Source organism: Hyla sarda, chromosome 6 (genome assembly GCF_029499605.1).
Source record: "Hyla sarda isolate aHylSar1 chromosome 6, aHylSar1.hap1, whole genome shotgun sequence".
NCBI lineage: Eukaryota > Metazoa > Chordata > Amphibia > Anura > Hylidae > Hyla > Hyla sarda.
Genome location: NC_079194.1, coordinates 19,300,951 through 19,318,493, shown reverse-complemented (window position 1 = coordinate 19,318,493; position 17,543 = coordinate 19,300,951). Strand labels below are relative to the sequence as shown.

General features: G+C 48.8%; 1 protein-coding gene across 5 annotated transcripts in view; it reads right to left on the bottom strand.

Annotated features, from left to right (window-relative positions):
• Nucleotides 1-16,569, bottom strand: part of SUCO (SUN domain containing ossification factor) — a 129,506-nt gene extending 112,937 nt beyond the window's left edge. For 3 of the 5 annotated variants that reach the window (XR_008844748.1, XM_056523261.1, XM_056523262.1), the window contains exon 1: nucleotides 16,313-16,569. Coding sequence is in view for 4 of the 5 variants with exons in the window: in XM_056523261.1 (XP_056379236.1) it covers nucleotides 16,313-16,365 (53 nt within the window). In the remaining variant the exon portion in view is untranslated. The remainder of the gene's footprint in view (nucleotides 1-16,312) is intronic. The other 2 variants (XM_056523260.1, XM_056523263.1) reach the window with 1 other exon arrangement.
• Between the last annotated feature and the right edge of the window lie 974 nt (nucleotides 16,570-17,543).

The window sequence follows — 17,543 nt, the reverse complement described above, 5'->3', positions numbered from 1 at the left end:
ATAATCCAATGAGACAAAGTCAGTCAACTGGGCCCTGTGTCCGGACTATAGCGCCCAGCATTTATTTCTGGTGTGGGTGCAATAGGTTAAAATTTACTACATTCAGTTTATTGATCCAAAAAAGAAAATCAAGAATGGCACTCAACCATCTGGCGGATAACTGTGGCATTAAAGGGGTACTCCGATTAAACATATTTGTAAATTACTTCTATTAAATAAATCTTAATCCTTCCAGTACATTTTAGCAGCTGTATGCTCCACAGAGGAAATTATTTTCTGTCTGACCACAGTGCTCTCTGCTGACACCTCTGTCCACTTTAGGAACTGTCCAGAACAGGATAAGTTTTCTATGGGGGATTTTCTCCTAATCTGGACAGTTCCTAAAATGGACAGAGGTGTCAGCAGAGAGCATTGTGGTCAGCCAGAAAGGAAATTCAAAAAAGGAAAGAACTTCCTGTGGAGCATACAGCAGCTGATAAGTACTGGAAGGATTAAGATTTTTGGAAGTCATTTACAAATCTGTTTTAACTTTCTGTCATCAGTTCTGCCTGTATGCCTGTCTCTTTCTGGCACCAGTTGATTTAGATAACATTTTTCCACCGGAGTACCCCTTTAAAAAAAAGGTGATCTGCAGCCGTAGACAGACACTTATGTACCCGCAGGATGGGGGGGGGGGGTTAAGGGTTTGATCATGAGGGGGTCCAAACGCTGGGACACCCCACGATCTCCTGTACGGGGCTCTGGCGTGGCTCTTCCGTGCAGGAGGCGTGTAGGCGCAGCATGACGCCACGGCCGACATGCCCCCTCCACATATCTCTATGTGAGAGGCAGAGATGAAGCATTTGTGCATAGGGCTGTATGGAGTTGGGGCGTGTCGAAATCAACAAGGTCAACGACACGCACATTAGCCGCGGTAATGCCGGGCCCCAATACAGGAGATTTGGGGGGGGTCCCAGTGGAGAACCCTCCACCTCATAGATCAGACACTTATCCCCTATCCTGTTCTCTCTGTAGTAGCACTTTGAAGGCTGTCCCCCGGCATCCATATTTCTTTGGGTCCCGGAGGAAGGGTCCTCAGTCCGCCCCCGTGGTTTTCATATTTATTTTCGTCACATACCCCTGGGGCTAGGGATCGACCGATTATCGGCATGGCCGATATTATCGGCCGATAATCACAATTTTGGGGATTATCGGCAGTTACCTTGCCGATAAGCCGATAATGCCCCGCCCAACGCACCACCGCCCCCCCGACCCGCTGCAAAAATTTAAACTTACCCGTAATGGGGGTGGTCCGGGCCATCCATCGTTCCTGTAGTGTCCGGGGCGTTCCGGGCGAAGAGTGAACCGGTCGGGGCTGTCCTTCTCCCACGGTCTTCTCCACTTCGGGCAGGCTCCGGCCTAGTACGCTGCATATACGCCGCTACGCCGTGACGTCAGGTGCGTCGCTGCGCACGGGAGTCACTGCGCAGCGGCGTCTATGCAGCGTACTAGGCCGGAGCCCGCCCGGAATGGAGAAGATGACCGCCGGAGAAGAAGAACAGCCCGGACCGGTTCACCCTCGACCCGGAACGCCCCCGGACACTACAGGAACGATGGATGGCCCAGACCACCCTGGCAGGTAGGGGGAGAGAAGCGGGTGGTGGCGGCGGCGGCCTATGGCACCACAAAAGCCACTGCAGTGCATTGATTTAAAGCACCCGCTTTAAATCAATGCTCTGCAGCGGTGTCGAGGGGGGATAAATAGCCGATAACTTATACCGGAATATCGGTATAAGTTATCGGCTATCGGCCCTAACCTCCACCGATTATCGTTATCGGCCCTAAAAAAACGATATCGGTCGATCCCTACCTGGGACGCAGAGCTCTGTCTGCCCTTGTAGATTTTACGCAGCTCTCACATCCTGATGACGTGCGGGCTGTGCGTCCCCAGAGAGCGCTCTGCGCAGCATAACTGCGCATGTGCTGGGCCGTCGCTACAGAAGTCGGGAGTAGTGAGGGCCCGGCCCATGACCAGTTACACTGCGCAGATAGCCCTCTGGGGACGCACAGCTCTCACGTAATCAGGACGTGAGAGCTCTGTAAAAGCTACAATGGCATGTGAAGAAAATGAATATGCAAACCACGGTGGCGGGTTGAGGAACCTTCCTCCGAGACCCAAAGAAATATGGATGACGGGGGACGGCGTTCAAAGTTCTACTACAGAGAGAACAGACAGAACTTTATTGGGGGGGGGGGGGGGGGGGGGGGAACTCAGCGGCCAGAGCACACACTAAAGTGACCCCTCGTTGGACTCCAGTACACCCACATTATCAGTATATTGGGTTTAGTGTGGGTGAACTGGATGACGGGGGGGGGGGGGGGGGGGAAACAAAAAATAAAATTAAAATAAAAAACAGGCACAAGGAGGGTGAACGTACCCGTACAAGGCCCAATAGGCAAGATATCCTGCCAGCAGTCACGTGGTGCCAAGTACCATATACGATTGAAGACGAGAGAGTTGTGTCTGGTATTACAACTTCTCTTCAACAGAACCGAGCAACAGCCTGAGGACAAGAATGGCGCCATTTTGAGAAGGAAGCAACCATTTTTTTTCTCCTAATCCTGGACACCCCCCCCCCCCTTGTAATCTATTTGCAGCAATTTTAACCTAATAAAATCAGGTAAATAAAGAGATGTCAATCACGTCTGTTATCATCGTGATAGACAACGCACTCATCTGGAATCCATTCAGCAGAGTAAACGTCTTCACCTCCCGGCCATAGGGAAGGCAGCATTATATGTAATCACTGACCTATATATTACACCGCGCATTAACGTGTCGCTTAGTCCATCTCCCAGATAATACGACCCCCCCTAATCCTAAGTGATGTGACCAGGAAGCGGCTCTTCGCTCTGTTGTGTTCATAACCTTCTCCCAGTATCCGCTGTACAGGGGACTGTTTGCTGTTTTGGCATGCTGGGAGTTGTAGTTTTGCAAGATCTAGAGCATTGTTTCCCAACCAGGGTGCCTCCAGCCGTAGCAAAATTACAACTCCCAGCATGCCCGGACAGCCTTTGGCTGTCCGGGCATGCTGGGAGTTGTAGTTTTGCAACAGCTGGAGGCACCCTGGTTGGGAAACACTGATCTAGAGGGCCAAAGTTTAGAGACCACCGCACAGTGATCTCCAGATTGTAGCCCTTCAAATATTGCAAAACTACAAATCCCAGCATGCCAAAACAGCAAACATCTGTCTGGGCATGCTGGGAGTTGTAGTTCTGCATTCTACCACTGTATAGTGGTCTCCAAACTGTAGCCCTACAGATGTTGCTAGGCAACTCATCGACTTCCGTAGTCAGCAGGACCACCGCAGCAGGGAGAGGATCGCCACCGGTAAGTGATCTCCAGTGCCAGTCCCAGCACAGTTGTGCCGCTCTGCCCGGACTACCGTGGGCGAGCAGAATGGGGGAACTGATAACACACTATCCCACCCAAATCTGTAATTGGTTGGTCGCTTCTGACCGACCAATAGCAGGGATAGGAGGGGTGGCACCCCTGCCACCTCACTCCTATCCCTTCAGGAGGGTCATGGGTGTCTGACAGTACTGACCCCCCTTATTTTCTGGGTCACCTGAGTCCCGGAATCGTTGTAGATGACCAGTCTGAATTGTCTCAGGACCCCCCCCCCCCCCCACCAGGCGTTGTCACGGGATGCATGCTGAAGGATTTTAGCAGGCATCCCGGTCCAGTCCCCGCCCAGGGACAGGTACGCCCTGGGTGCTAGACGGGTTAAACAGATTTGCAAATTACTTCTATTTAAAAATCTTAACCCTTTCAGTACTTAGCTGCTGTATAATACAGAGGAAGTTCCTTTTTTACATTTTCTTTCTGTCTGACCACAGTGCTCTCTGCTGACACCTCTGTCCAGGTCAGCATATGTTTGCTATGGGGATTTGCTCCTGCTCTTGACAGTCCCTGACCTGGACAGAGGTGTCAGCAGAGAGCACAGTGGTCAGACAGAAAAGAAATGTAAAAAAGAAAAGAACTTACTGTGGAGCATACTGATTATACTGGAAGGGTTAAGATTTTTTTAATAGAAGTCATTTACATATCTGTTTAACTTTCTGGAGCCAGTTGATTAAAAAATAAATAAAATATGATAGTTTTCCAGTGGAGTACCCCTTTAATGACGGGCTCTGCAAACGAGCTCTGAGAGAACTGCAAATTACAGCTGAAGAATGCAGAGCAGAAAGCCATTGAGAAATAGTTATCCAAGTTATATAATAGCCAGGAAGAGTGCTGCTCCTCATACACACACAGGGCAGCTAATGCCGATATGACAGATGTTTTAAAGGGGTACTCCACTGCCCAGCGTTTGGAACTAAATGTTCCCAATAGGGATCGACCGATTAGGCCGATAATCGCGATTTTGCCCCCGGCCAGAGACGACCATCGCCGCCGCTGCCCCATTGCCTCCCCCCATCCTCTGCCCACATCCCGCCGCAGCCTCATCGCCTCCCCCATCCCCGGTGTTATAATTACCTGTTCTCGGGGTCCAAGATCCTTCTGGCTCCTGCGCTGCATAATGACGAGTGACGTCCCCGACGCAACGTCACCATCAGTGCGCACAGTGACAGCGCAGGAGCCAGAAGGATCATGGACCCCAGGAACAAGTAATTATAACACCGGTGATGGGGGGGGAGGTGATGGGGCGATGGCGGTATGTGGGCAGAGAATTGGGGAGGGGGGTGCGATGGGGCAACTGTGGTGGTTAGACTCAGGACCCCAGGGGGAGAGAAGCGGGTGGGGGAGGCAGCGGTCTCTGGCACCGCAAAAGCAGCTGCAGTTCATTGATTTAAAGCGCCCGCCCGGGGTTGAAATAGCCGATAACTTATACCGGAATATCAGTATAAGTTATCTGCTATCGGCCTGAAAGGTGACAGGTTATCGGTATCTGCCCTAAAAAAAAAAATAAATAAATAAAAATAAAAAAAAAGGAATACATAAAACAGATATCGGTCGATCCCTAGTTCCCAACACTGGGTGCAGGCTTCGGGGGTCACCACACCCCTTGTGACATTACGCGCACACCCCCTCAATGCACGTCTATGGGAGAGGGCATAGACTGGCATTGAGGGGGCATGCACATGACGTCACAAGAGGCGTGGCGACCCCCGAAGCCTGCACCCATTTTTGAATAGAAGTAATTTACCAATCTGTAACTTTCTGGCACCAGTTCATTAAAAAAAAAAAAAAAAAAAAAAAAAAAAAATTTTAATATTAAAAATTTTTCCACAGGAGTACCCCTTTAAGGGTACGTTCTCACTGTCCTGCATATTTTTATTCCCATTCCAATCACTAGTCAGACCACACATAGAATACTGTGTACAGTACTGGTCAGACCACCCATAGAATACTGTGTACAGTACTGGTCAGACCACCCATAGAATACTGTGCACAGTACTGGTCAGACCACCCATAAAATACTGTGCACAGTACTGGTCAGACCACCCATAGAATACTGTGTACAATACTGGTCAGACCACCCATAGAATACTGTGTACAGTACTGGTCAGACCACCCATAGAATACTGTGTACAGTACTGGTCAGACCACCCATAGAATACTGTGCACAGTACTGGTCAGACCACCCATAAAATACTGTGCACAGTACTGGTCAGACCACCCATAGAATACTGTGCACAGTACTGGTCAGACCACCCATAGAATACTGTGTCCAGTACTGGTCAGACCACCCATAGAATACTGTGTCCAGTACTGGTCAGACCACCCATAGAATACTGTGTCCAGTACTGGTCAGACCACCCATAGAATACTGTGTCCAGTACTGGTCAGACCACCCATAGAATACTGTGTCCAGTACTGGTCAGACCACCCATAGAATACTGTGTACAGTACTGGTCAGACCACCCATAGAATACTGTGTACAGTACTGGTCAGACCACACATAGAATACTGTGCACAGTACTGGTCAGACCACACATAGAATACTGTGTACAGTACTGGTCAGACCACCCATAGAATACTGTGTACAGTACTGGTCAGACCACCCATAGAATACTGTGTACAGTACTGGTCAGACCACCCATAGAATACTGTGTACAGTACTGGTCAGACCACCCATAGAATACTGTGTACAGTACTGGTCAGACCACCCATAGAATACTGTGTACAGTACTGGTCAGACCACCCATAGAATACTGTGTACAGTACTGGTCAGACCACCCATAGAATACTGTGTACAGTACTGGTCAGACCACCCATAGAATACTGTGTACAGTACTGGTCAGACCACCCATGGAATACTGTGTACAGTACTGGTCAGACCACACATGGAATACTGTGTACAGTACTGGTCAGACCACACAGAATACTGTGTACAGTACTGGTCAGACCACACATAGAATACTGTGTACAGTACTGGTCAGACCACACATAGAATACTGTGTACAGTACTGGTCAGACCACCCATAGAATACTGTGTACAGTACTGGTCAGACCACCCATAGAATACTGTGTACAGTACTGGTCAGACCACCCATAGAATACTGTGTACAGTACTGGTCAGACCACCCATAGAATACTGTGTACAGTACTGGGCACCAGTGTACAAGATAGATATAGTGGAGCTGGAGAGGGTTCAAAGACGGGCAACAAGGGTAATACAGGGAATGGGAGGACTACAGTACCCAGAAATATTATCAGAATTGGGGTCATTTAGTTTAGAAAAAAGAAGACTTAGGGGCGACCTAATAACTATGAATATATCAGGGGACATACAGAGATCTCTCCATTATCTATTTATACCCAGGACTGTATCTATAACAAGGGGGCATCATCTACGTCTAGAGGAAAGAAGGTTTCTACACCAGCACAGACGGGGGTTCTTTACTGTAAGAGCAGTGAGACTGTGGAATTCTCTCCCGGAGGAGGTGGTCATGATGAACTCTGTAAAAGAATTTAAAAAGGGGTCTGGATGTATTTTTGGAGAATAATAACATTACAGGTTATGTATATTAGATTTATAGGGACAGAACGTTGATCCAGGGATTTATTCTGATGCCATATTTGGAGTCGGGAAGGAGTTTTTACCTCTAGTATGAGGGTTTTTGCCTTCCTCTGGATCAACTCAGTAGGGACTCATTGGGGTTATAGGTTGAACTTGATGGACTCTGGTCTTTTTTCAACCTTATGAATTATGTTACTATGTTAAGTCAATGAGGAGCCAAGTCAGTTTGTGTATTTTGCTACCCATAGGGGGAGATATATCAAAAACCTGTGCAGAGGAAAAGTTGCCCATAACAACCAATCAGATCGCTTCTTTCATTTTTAACAAAGCCTTTGCAAAACGAAAGAAGCGACCTGATTGGTTGCTATGGGCAACTGGGCAACTTTTCCTCTGCACCGGTTTTAATAGATCTCCCCCCATTAACTTCAAATGGGAAAGAAAATGTGCAGCAAAATACGGCAAGTGGGAACGTACCCTAAAAGAGTTTTACAGGCATTAAAAAATAAATAAAATAAAAACCTATAGCTCACAAGTATTTTTCGTCATCCTGCTCAGCTCTGTGCTGCACCTTTATGAGGTTTAAAGGGCTTACTTTGGGATTAGCAATGTAAACGACTACAATAGCCTTGATTCCTCTCCCTTCTCACAGACGTGCACTTTTATATAAAGCGGCCAGAGCGCAAAAGTAAAAAAAATAAAATAAAAATTTTAATAAATTATAAAAAATAAAGTACTGGGAATTCTCTTTCTTTAAAGGCCAGTGTATGCAGTTATATGGCTTACAGAAGAAAGCATGTGAATATAGCCTTAAGAGCAGTAATTTCCAACCAGGGTGCCTCCAGCTGTTGCAAAACTACAACTTCCAGCATGCCCGGACAGCCAAAGGCTGTCCGGGCATGCCGGGAGTTGTAGTTTTGCAACAGCTGGAGGCACCCTGGTTGGAAATTACTGCCTTTAGAGCCTTAAGCTACAGAAAGTACATTAGTGACTTCTTGCAGCTAAACTTTTACGCAGTTGTAGGAATAAAACCCTCACACAAACCTTGTCAAATCTGGAATGTGTGAACAGGCTCATACTACACTGTATATACACTATTCGCTGTCAAGTTTGGTGACCATGTGACTCGCGAGTGTCACGGAGACTTTGTCTGAAAAAAATAAAAAATAAAAAAAGCTGTAAAACCTGATTTCACACGGTCACAAAATTCCCCAGAACATCAGAGTCGAATGTGAAAAGAGGCAAATGGTTCCCATTTACAATGGCGCCACAAATGCGCAACGCAACTGACACATTACAGAGCATGTCAGCACATGGTTAAAAAGTGCCTCATCCAATCAGAGTCCTGAGTTATTGGTAAAGGGGGTGTGGTCTAAAAAGTCATCCTATGCAGTGTAAATAAATAAATAAAAAAAATAAATAAAAAAAAACACCTGTCAAAATTCTGGTTGTGCACTAGTTTGGCCTTAAAGGGCTACTCCGCCCCTAGACATCTTATCCCTATATCTAAAAGGACTGGAGAAAAGATGCCTGATCATGAAGGTCCCGCCGCTGGGACCCCCGCAATCTCTGTGCAGTACCCAGCGTTAGTTTAGAACGCTGGGTGCGGGTGGCTGGGGTCGTGATGTCATGGCCACGCCCTATTGTGACATCACACCACACCAGCTCAATGCAAGTCTATGGAAAGGGGGCATGGCATACGCCACGCCCCCTTCCATAGACTTGCATTGAGGGGGTGTGGTGTGACATCATGACCCCCGGCTCCAAGCGTTCGGAACAAAATGTTCCGGACGCTGGGGCAGCGGAGTACCCCTTTAAGTACACCAATTAATAGTGGCCAATACAAAACCGCATTTAACAAACTGAAAAAAATAAAATAAAAATGAAAGAAACGCTGCATGTATAACACTACTCCACCCACCAGATCCAAGAGGTGTGAGAGGAGTCACCAGAGAGGCACGAGAAGTATTTGTGGGCGCTGACAGTAATAACTGGATGAGCATTAGTCAGCCTGCGACTACTCACACAGGGACAGCTCAGCACCTGCAGAAGCGCCTACTCATCAGAGGGAGCCTGACAGGTTACAGAACATATGGGGTGATAGGGGGGACGGTAGAGCTGGATCCATACTACACATCACCGAGCGTACAGATGATGGGAGTATTATAGGATCCATACTACACATCACCGAGCGTACAGATGATGGGAGAATTATAGGATCCATACTACACATCCCCAAGTGTACAGATAACGGGAGAATTATAGGATCCATACTACACATCACCGAGCGTACAGATGACGGGAGTATTATAGGATCCATACTACACATCCCCGAGCGTACAGATGACGGGAGTATTATAGGATCCATACTACACATCACCGAGCGTACAGATAACGGGAGAATTATAGGATCCATACTACACATCCCTGACTGTACAGATAACGGGAGTATTATAGGATCCATACAGATGACGGGAGAATTATAGGATCCATACTACACATCACCAAGCGTACAGATAACGGGAGAATTATAGGATCCATACTACACATCACCGAGCGTACAGATGACGGGAGTATTATAGGATCCATACTACACATCACCGAGCGTACAGATGACGGGAGTATTATAGGATCCATACTACACATCACCGAGCGTACAGATGACGGGAGTATTACAGGATCCATACTACACATCACCGAGCGTACAGATGACGGGAGTATTATAGGATCCATACTACACATCACCAAGCGTACAGATAACGGGAGAATTATAGGATCCATACTACACATCCCTGACTGTACAGATAACGGGAGTATTATAGGATCCATACAGATGACGGGAGTATTATAGGATCCATACTACACATCACCGAGCGTACAGATGACGGGAGTATTATAGGATCCATACTACACATCACCGAGCGTACAGATGACGGGAGTATTACAGGATCCATACTACACATCACCGAGCGTACAGATGACGGGAGTATTATAGGATCCATACTACACATCACCGAGCGTACAGATGACGGGAGTATTATAGGATCCATACTACACATCACCGAGCGTACAATGACAGGAGTATTATAGGATCCATACTACACATCCCCGAGCGTACAGATGATGGGAGTATTACAGGATCCATCCTACACATCCCCGAGCGTACAGATGACGGGAGTATTATAGGATCCATACTACACATCCCCGAGCGTACAGATGATGGGAGTATTACAGGATCCATCCTACACATCCCCGAGCGTACAGATGATGGGAGTATTATAGAATCCATCCTACACATCCCCGAGCGTACAGATGACGGGAGTATTATAGGATCCATACTACACATCCCCGAGCGTACAGATGATGGGAGTATTATAGGATCCATACTACACATCACCGAGCGTACAGATGATGGGAGTATTATAGGATCCATACTACACATCCCCGAGCGTACAGATGATGGGAGTATTATAGGATCCATACTACACATCACCGAGCGTACAGATGATGGGAGTATTATAGGATCCATACTACACATCCCTGAGCGTACAGATGACGGGAGTATTATAGGATCCATACTACACATCACCGAGCGTACAGATGATGGGAGTATTACAGGATCCATACTACACATCCCCGAGTACAGATGACGGGAGTATTATAGGATCCATACTACACATCACCCGAGCGTACAGATGACGGGAGTATTATAGGATCCATACTACACATCCCCGAGCGTACAGATGACGGGAGTATTATAGGATCCATACTACACATCCCCGAGCGTACAGATGACGGGAGTATTATAGGATCCATACTACACATCCCCGAGCGTACAGATGATGGGAGTATTATAGGATCCATACTACACATCACCGAGCGTACAGATAACGGGAGTATTATAGGATCCATACAGATGACTGGAGTATTATAGGATCCATACTACACATCCCCGAGTACAGATGACGGGAGTATTATAGGGCTGGGCAAATGTGCTATGAATCCAGGAGTAATTAAAAAGAGTTTGGAGCCAGGATGCTGCACGTCATGTAACGGTATATGATCAGAATAATAAATAAAATAATTAAATAAATAATAAATAACTATTAATATAAATATATATTTTTTTATGACACTTTAGACTATGTTCACATCGGGCTCCACTATATGGAGCTCTTTGAGCAATTGTCATAACAATAGGAGTTTAATTGAGGGAAAAAATAAGTGTGCACGCCATTTTTTTTTCTTCATAAAACTACTGAATCTTGACGGTCCCCATTCAAGTTTATAGGCTCCATCCCATTTTGGGGCCGTTCGGCACAAATAAGAAGTTTCAGATAGACCCAGAACAGCAATGTGACCCCAGCCTCACCTCAAACCCCCCAACCCCGTTTCGCCCCCGGTGTTCAGCAATGGTTGGTGTTCTGGTGTCTTGTGTTGGCGGCATTGATCAGCAGCCTAGATGCTCTGTACTTCAATGGCATCACCAGCGAGGCCAATGATTGGCTGCGGCGGTCACCTGACATCTACTGCTCCTGTAGCACCAGAGCACCAGCTATACATAGAAAAAAGTACAACAAACAGCACAAAACCCTTTTCATTGCTTTATCTTCATTTCATCACAATTACATTTCATAATACAATAAAAAACAAAACCATGTGCAGATAAGTCTTCTCACTGACACTTCGGAGCACCTACCACAGGCAGAAGGGGGGGGGGGGGTGCAATGCGGTAAAGGGAATCAACCAATCCAGAATCAACCAACCCAGAGGGAGAGGAGTTAAAAAAGAAAAAAAAAAAACATTTTAAAAACTGACAAAAAATTATAATTCTTAGCTGACGATGGCCACAGATGACATTGCGGAGCTGCGGACACACAAGTCTACTGTTCACTATAAACACATATGTTACTTGCTCAATGGGTCCACACATTCCCCCGCACAGATCTGTGCCGCCGCCATACAGCGCATGGCGCAGAAGTGGATCCACCAGGAGGGGAGCACAAGTTCTTCCTTTATATTTTTAGAAGTTAAAGAGAGAAGTCTCAGAGTGTTTCCTTTAGGCAGAGTTCCCGTTGCGGACACCTGGTGCCATGCGGTGCAGTGACCGGCCATATTACTTCTCAGCCACAATGTTCTCACACAGCCGGACGCTTCTTCTCTTTGGATAAACTCTTGGCCAAAAAACCTGCAGCATAACTGCCTGTGTGAACTAAGACGAAGGCTCATATCCTTGTTTAATGTGCAATAACACGTCGTTCTACAGAACCGAACCTATATACCGCCCCCCCCCACCCCTCTGCGCCCCCATACACCCCCTCCATACCCCTCTGCGCCCCCATACACCCCCCTCCATACCCCTCTGCGCCCCCATACACCCCCCTCCATACCCCTCTGCGCCCCCATACACCCCCCTCCATACCCCTCTGCGCCCCCATACACCCCCCTCCATACCCCTCTGCGCCCACCATACACCCCCTCCATACCCCTCTGCGCCCACCATACACCCCCTCCATACCCCTCTGCGCCCACCATACACCCCCTCCATACCTCTCTGCGCCCCCATACACCCCCTCCATACCTCTCTGCGCCCCCATACACCCCCTCCATACCTCTCTGCGCCCCCATACACCCCCTCCATACCTCTCTGCGCCCCCATACACCCCCTCCATACCTCTCTGCGCCCCCATACACCCCCTCCATACCTCTCTGCGCCCCCATACACCCCCTCCATACACCCCCACCATACCTCTCTGCGCCCACCATACACCCCCTCCATACCTCTCTGCGCCCACCATACACCCCCTCCATACCTCTCTGCGCCCACCATACACCCCCTCCATACCTCTCTGCGCCCCCATACACCCCCTCCATACCTCTCTGCGCCCCCATACACCCCCTCCATACCTCTCTGCGCCCCCATACACCCCCTCCATACCTCTCTGCGCCCCTATACACCCCCTCCATACCTCTCTGCGCCCACCATACACCCCCTCCATACCTCTCTGCGCCCCCATACACCCCCTCCATACCTCTCTGCGCCCCCATACACCCCCTCCATACCTCTCTGCGCCCCCATACACCCCCTCCATACCTCTCTGCGCCCCCATACACCCCCTCCATACCTCTCTGCGCCCCTATACACCCCCTCCATACCTCTCTGCGCCCACCATACACCCCCTCCATACCTCTCTGCGCCCACCATACACCCCCTCCATACCTCTCTGCGCCCCCATACACCCCTCCATACCTCTCTGCGCCCACCATACACCCCCTCCATACCTCTCTGCGCCCACCATACACCCCCTCCATACCTCTCTGCGCCCACCATACACCCCCTCCATACCTCTCTGCGCCCACCATACACCCCCTCCATACCTCTCTGCGCCCCCATACACCCCCTGCATACATCTCTATGCCCCTATATACCACCTCTATAAGTCTTTACGCCCCCATGCACCTATATGTTCCTATACCAGTGTTTCCCAACCAGGGTGCTCCCAGCTGTTGCAAAACTACAACTCCCGTTATGCCCAGACAGCCTCTGGCTGTCCGGGCATGCTGGGAGTTGTAGTTTTGCAACAGCTGGGGGCACCCTGGTTGGGAAACACTGCCCTATATAGCCTCCATATACCTACACATCTCTACCTCCCATTATATACTACCGCCATACATCTGTACATCCCTATTTATACGCTGTCCACACATCTCTACACCCCAATACACTATGTATATTACAGACACCAGTCAAGAGGCTTCATAAAATCATCGGCACCTATGACGAAGCTTCTGTTCACACCAGTGTCACATCCGAGCCATCTCCAATGGTAACGCTATCCTAATACACTGCGCTCTGGAGACCAGGAAAGTTTTGGATCCCCAATAAAAAACTCCCCCTAAGCCAATAAAACTGATCACAATCAGGATGAGAGAAGAAATTATTGGTTTTATAAGTCGCAACTATAGGGAAGAACGGCGATCGGTACCGCGCAGCATAAATGATCGCAAATGTGCACACGAAAAATCCGCTCCACAGGTCGTCATCACTTACAACAACCATGGGGCTCCGGAGAATAAACCAAACACCATCCAAAGGAAGACACAGAGCACCAAAACCTCAGCGAAGAGAAGAACGTACGGATAGATTGGCGCAAGAAAGCAACACGTTACCAACTGGGTCAAGACAAAAGAATTACAAAGTATACAGAAGCCCCCCCCCACATGACAGTATATACACGTTACCAACTGGGTCAAGACAAAAGAATTACAAAGTATACAGAAGAACCCCCCACATGACAGTATATACACGTTACCAACTGGGTCAACACAAAAGAATTACAAAGTATACAGAAGCCCCCCCCACATGACAGTATATACACGTTACCAACTGGGTCAAGACAAAAGAATTACAAAGTATACAGAAGCCCCCCCCACATGACAGTATATACACGTTACCAACTGGGTCAAGACAAAAGAATTACAAAGTATACAGAAGCCCCCCCCACATGACAGTATATACACGTTACCAACTGGGTCAAGACAAAGTATTATTACAATTACAAAGTATACAGAAGAACCCCCACATGACAGTATATATACACACACACACACACATCCATCACCTGTGGCCCCTCAGTATATACACGTCCATCCCTTGTGGTCCCTCGGTATATACACGTCCATCACCTGTGGCCCCTCAGTATATGAACGTCCATCACCTGTGGCCCCCTCAGTATATACACGTCCATCCCTTGTGGCCCCTCAGTATATACACGTCCATCACCTGTGGCCCCTCAGTATATACACGTCCATCACCTGTGGCCCCCTCAGTATATACACGTCCATCACCTGTGGCCCCCTCAGTATATGAACGTCCATCACCTGTGGCCCCCTCAGTATATGAACGTCCATCACCTGTGGCCCCCTCAGTATATGAACGTCCATCACCTGTGGCCCCCTCAGTATATGAACGTCCATCACCTGTGGCCCCCTCAGTATATGAACGTCCATCACCTGTGGCCCCCTCAGTATATGAACGTCCATCACCTGTGGCCCCCTCAGTATATACACGTCCATCCCTTGTGGCCCCTCAGTATATACACGTCCATCCCTTGTGGCCCCTCAGTATATACACGTCTATCACCTGTGGCCCCTCAGTATAAACACGTCCATCACCTGTGGCCCCCTCAGTATATACACGTCCATCACCTGTGGCCCCCTCAGTATATACACGTCCATCACCTGTGGCCCCCTCAGTATATACACGTCCATCACTTGTGGCCCCCTCAGTATATACACGTCCATCACTTGTGGCCCCTCAGTATATACACGTCCATCACTTGTGGCCCCTCAGTATATACACGTCCATCACTTGTGGCCCCTCAGTATATACACGTCCATCACTTGTGGCCCCTCAGTATATGAACGTCCATCACCTGTGGCCCCTCAGTATATACACGTCCATCACCTGTGGCCCCTCAGTATATACACGTCCATCACCTGTGGCCCCTCAGTATATACACGTCCATCACCTGTGGCCCCTCAGTATATACACGTCTCTCACTTGTGGCCCCTCAGTATATACACGTCCATCCCTTGAGGCCCCTCAGTATATACACGTCCATCCCTTGTGGCCCCCTCAGTATATACACATCCATCACCTGTGGCCCCTCAGTATATACACGTCCATCCCTTGTGGCCCCTCAGTATATGAACGTCTATCACTTGTGGCCCCTCAGTATATACACGTCCATCCCTTGTGGCCCCTCAGTATATACACGTCCATCCCTTGTGGCCCCCTCAGTATATACACGTCCATCACTTGTGGCCCCTCAGTATATACACGTCTATCACTTGTGGCCCCTCAGTATATACACGTCTATCACTTATGGCCCCTCAGTATATACACGTCCATCCCCTGTGGCCCCTCAGTATATACACGTCCATCCCTTGTGGCCCCCTCAGTATATACACGTCCATCCCTTGTGGCCCCCTCAGTATATACACGTCCATCCCTTGTGGCCCCCTCAGTATATATACACGTCCATCACCTGTGGCCCCCTCAGTATATACACGTCCATCACTTGTGGCCCCTCAGTATATACACGTCCATCACTTGTGGCCCCTCAGTATAAACACGTCCATCACCTGTGGCCCCCTCAGTATATACACGTCCATCACTTGTGGCCCCTCAGTATATACACGTCCATCACTTGTGGCCCCTCAGTATAAACACGTCCATCACCTGTGGCCCCCTCAGTATATACACGTCCATCCCTTGTGGCCCCCAGTACATGACACGTTCTCACCATAGGAAGGAGCAGAGCAGGAGGCCGCCTATCATCACCAGCCGCTTCATCATCTCTCCCGGGCGCCTCTTCGCATCCTCCCCGGCATGTCCTCCTCGGTAGGCGCACGTTCACACCGCCGCTCCTCTCCCTTCAGCGGCGGCCCCTTCTCGCGCACACCACGTGACCAGACGTGCAACGCGGCCGTTACCCAGCCGGGGCGCCTCCAACACTCAAGGCCAGCTGAGGTGGAAGTAGTGAAGTCACCAGGATAAGCGACAGCCAATCATAAGCCAGCCTGTGCCTCCGCCTCCCCCTACTCTCTGGGAGCGTATTGGTTTGTTCCGGAGAAAGGAGGCGGAGGAGGAGGGGGGGGGGGGGGGACACGGCTTGTTGTAGCATTGTGTGTGCTCATCCGGGAGTGACAGGGTTAACTTATCCACCTGTCACTCAATGTGAGAGGACTGAACCACTGGGCGGGTTGTAAGGGGGTGTGTGTCGTGTGTCATGTATGAGCTCGGTGACAGGTCGCGGTAACCTTTGTATGGCGCAGTCATGTTTTACATCAGTGGTCTCCAAACTGCGGCCCTCCAGATGTTGCAAAACTACAGCTCCCAGCATGCCCGGACAGCCGTTGGCTGTCCGGGCATGCTGGGAGTTGTAGTTTTGCAACATCTGGAGGGCCGCAGTTTGGAGACCACTGTTTTAAATCCTAAAGTAATGTTGGGCGCAAATATTCGCATTTCGAATTTTGGTCGCAAATATTTTGAATATATTCACTATATATTCGAAATTACGAATATTTCACTTTTTCCCGCATATGCGCATATTCCTTCTTTTCACTTATGGGCCAATTAGAATGATGCAAATACACTTGTCAGAGGTTATCAACAACATCCCTAGCAACCAATAGTAACGTTGCGCCCCCCCCCCCCACACTGTTTTCTTCCTCGAATATTCGAATATAATGAATCTGCGAAATTCGCGAATATACGACAAATATTCGTCTATATATCATGATTTCAAATATATGGCCAATGCCGCTCATCACTAATCATAAGAACGTCATGGATTCTACCTCCTGTGCCCGTACCTGTATGGTGGAGAAATCGAGGCACTTGCCGACCAATCAGGACGCAGCTTTCATTTCTCCGAAGCTGTTTAGAAAACGAAAGCAGCAACCTAAATTTTAGGCTGGGTTCCCATTACGTTTTCCCCCCATACGGGAGCGCATACGGCAGGGGAGAGCTAA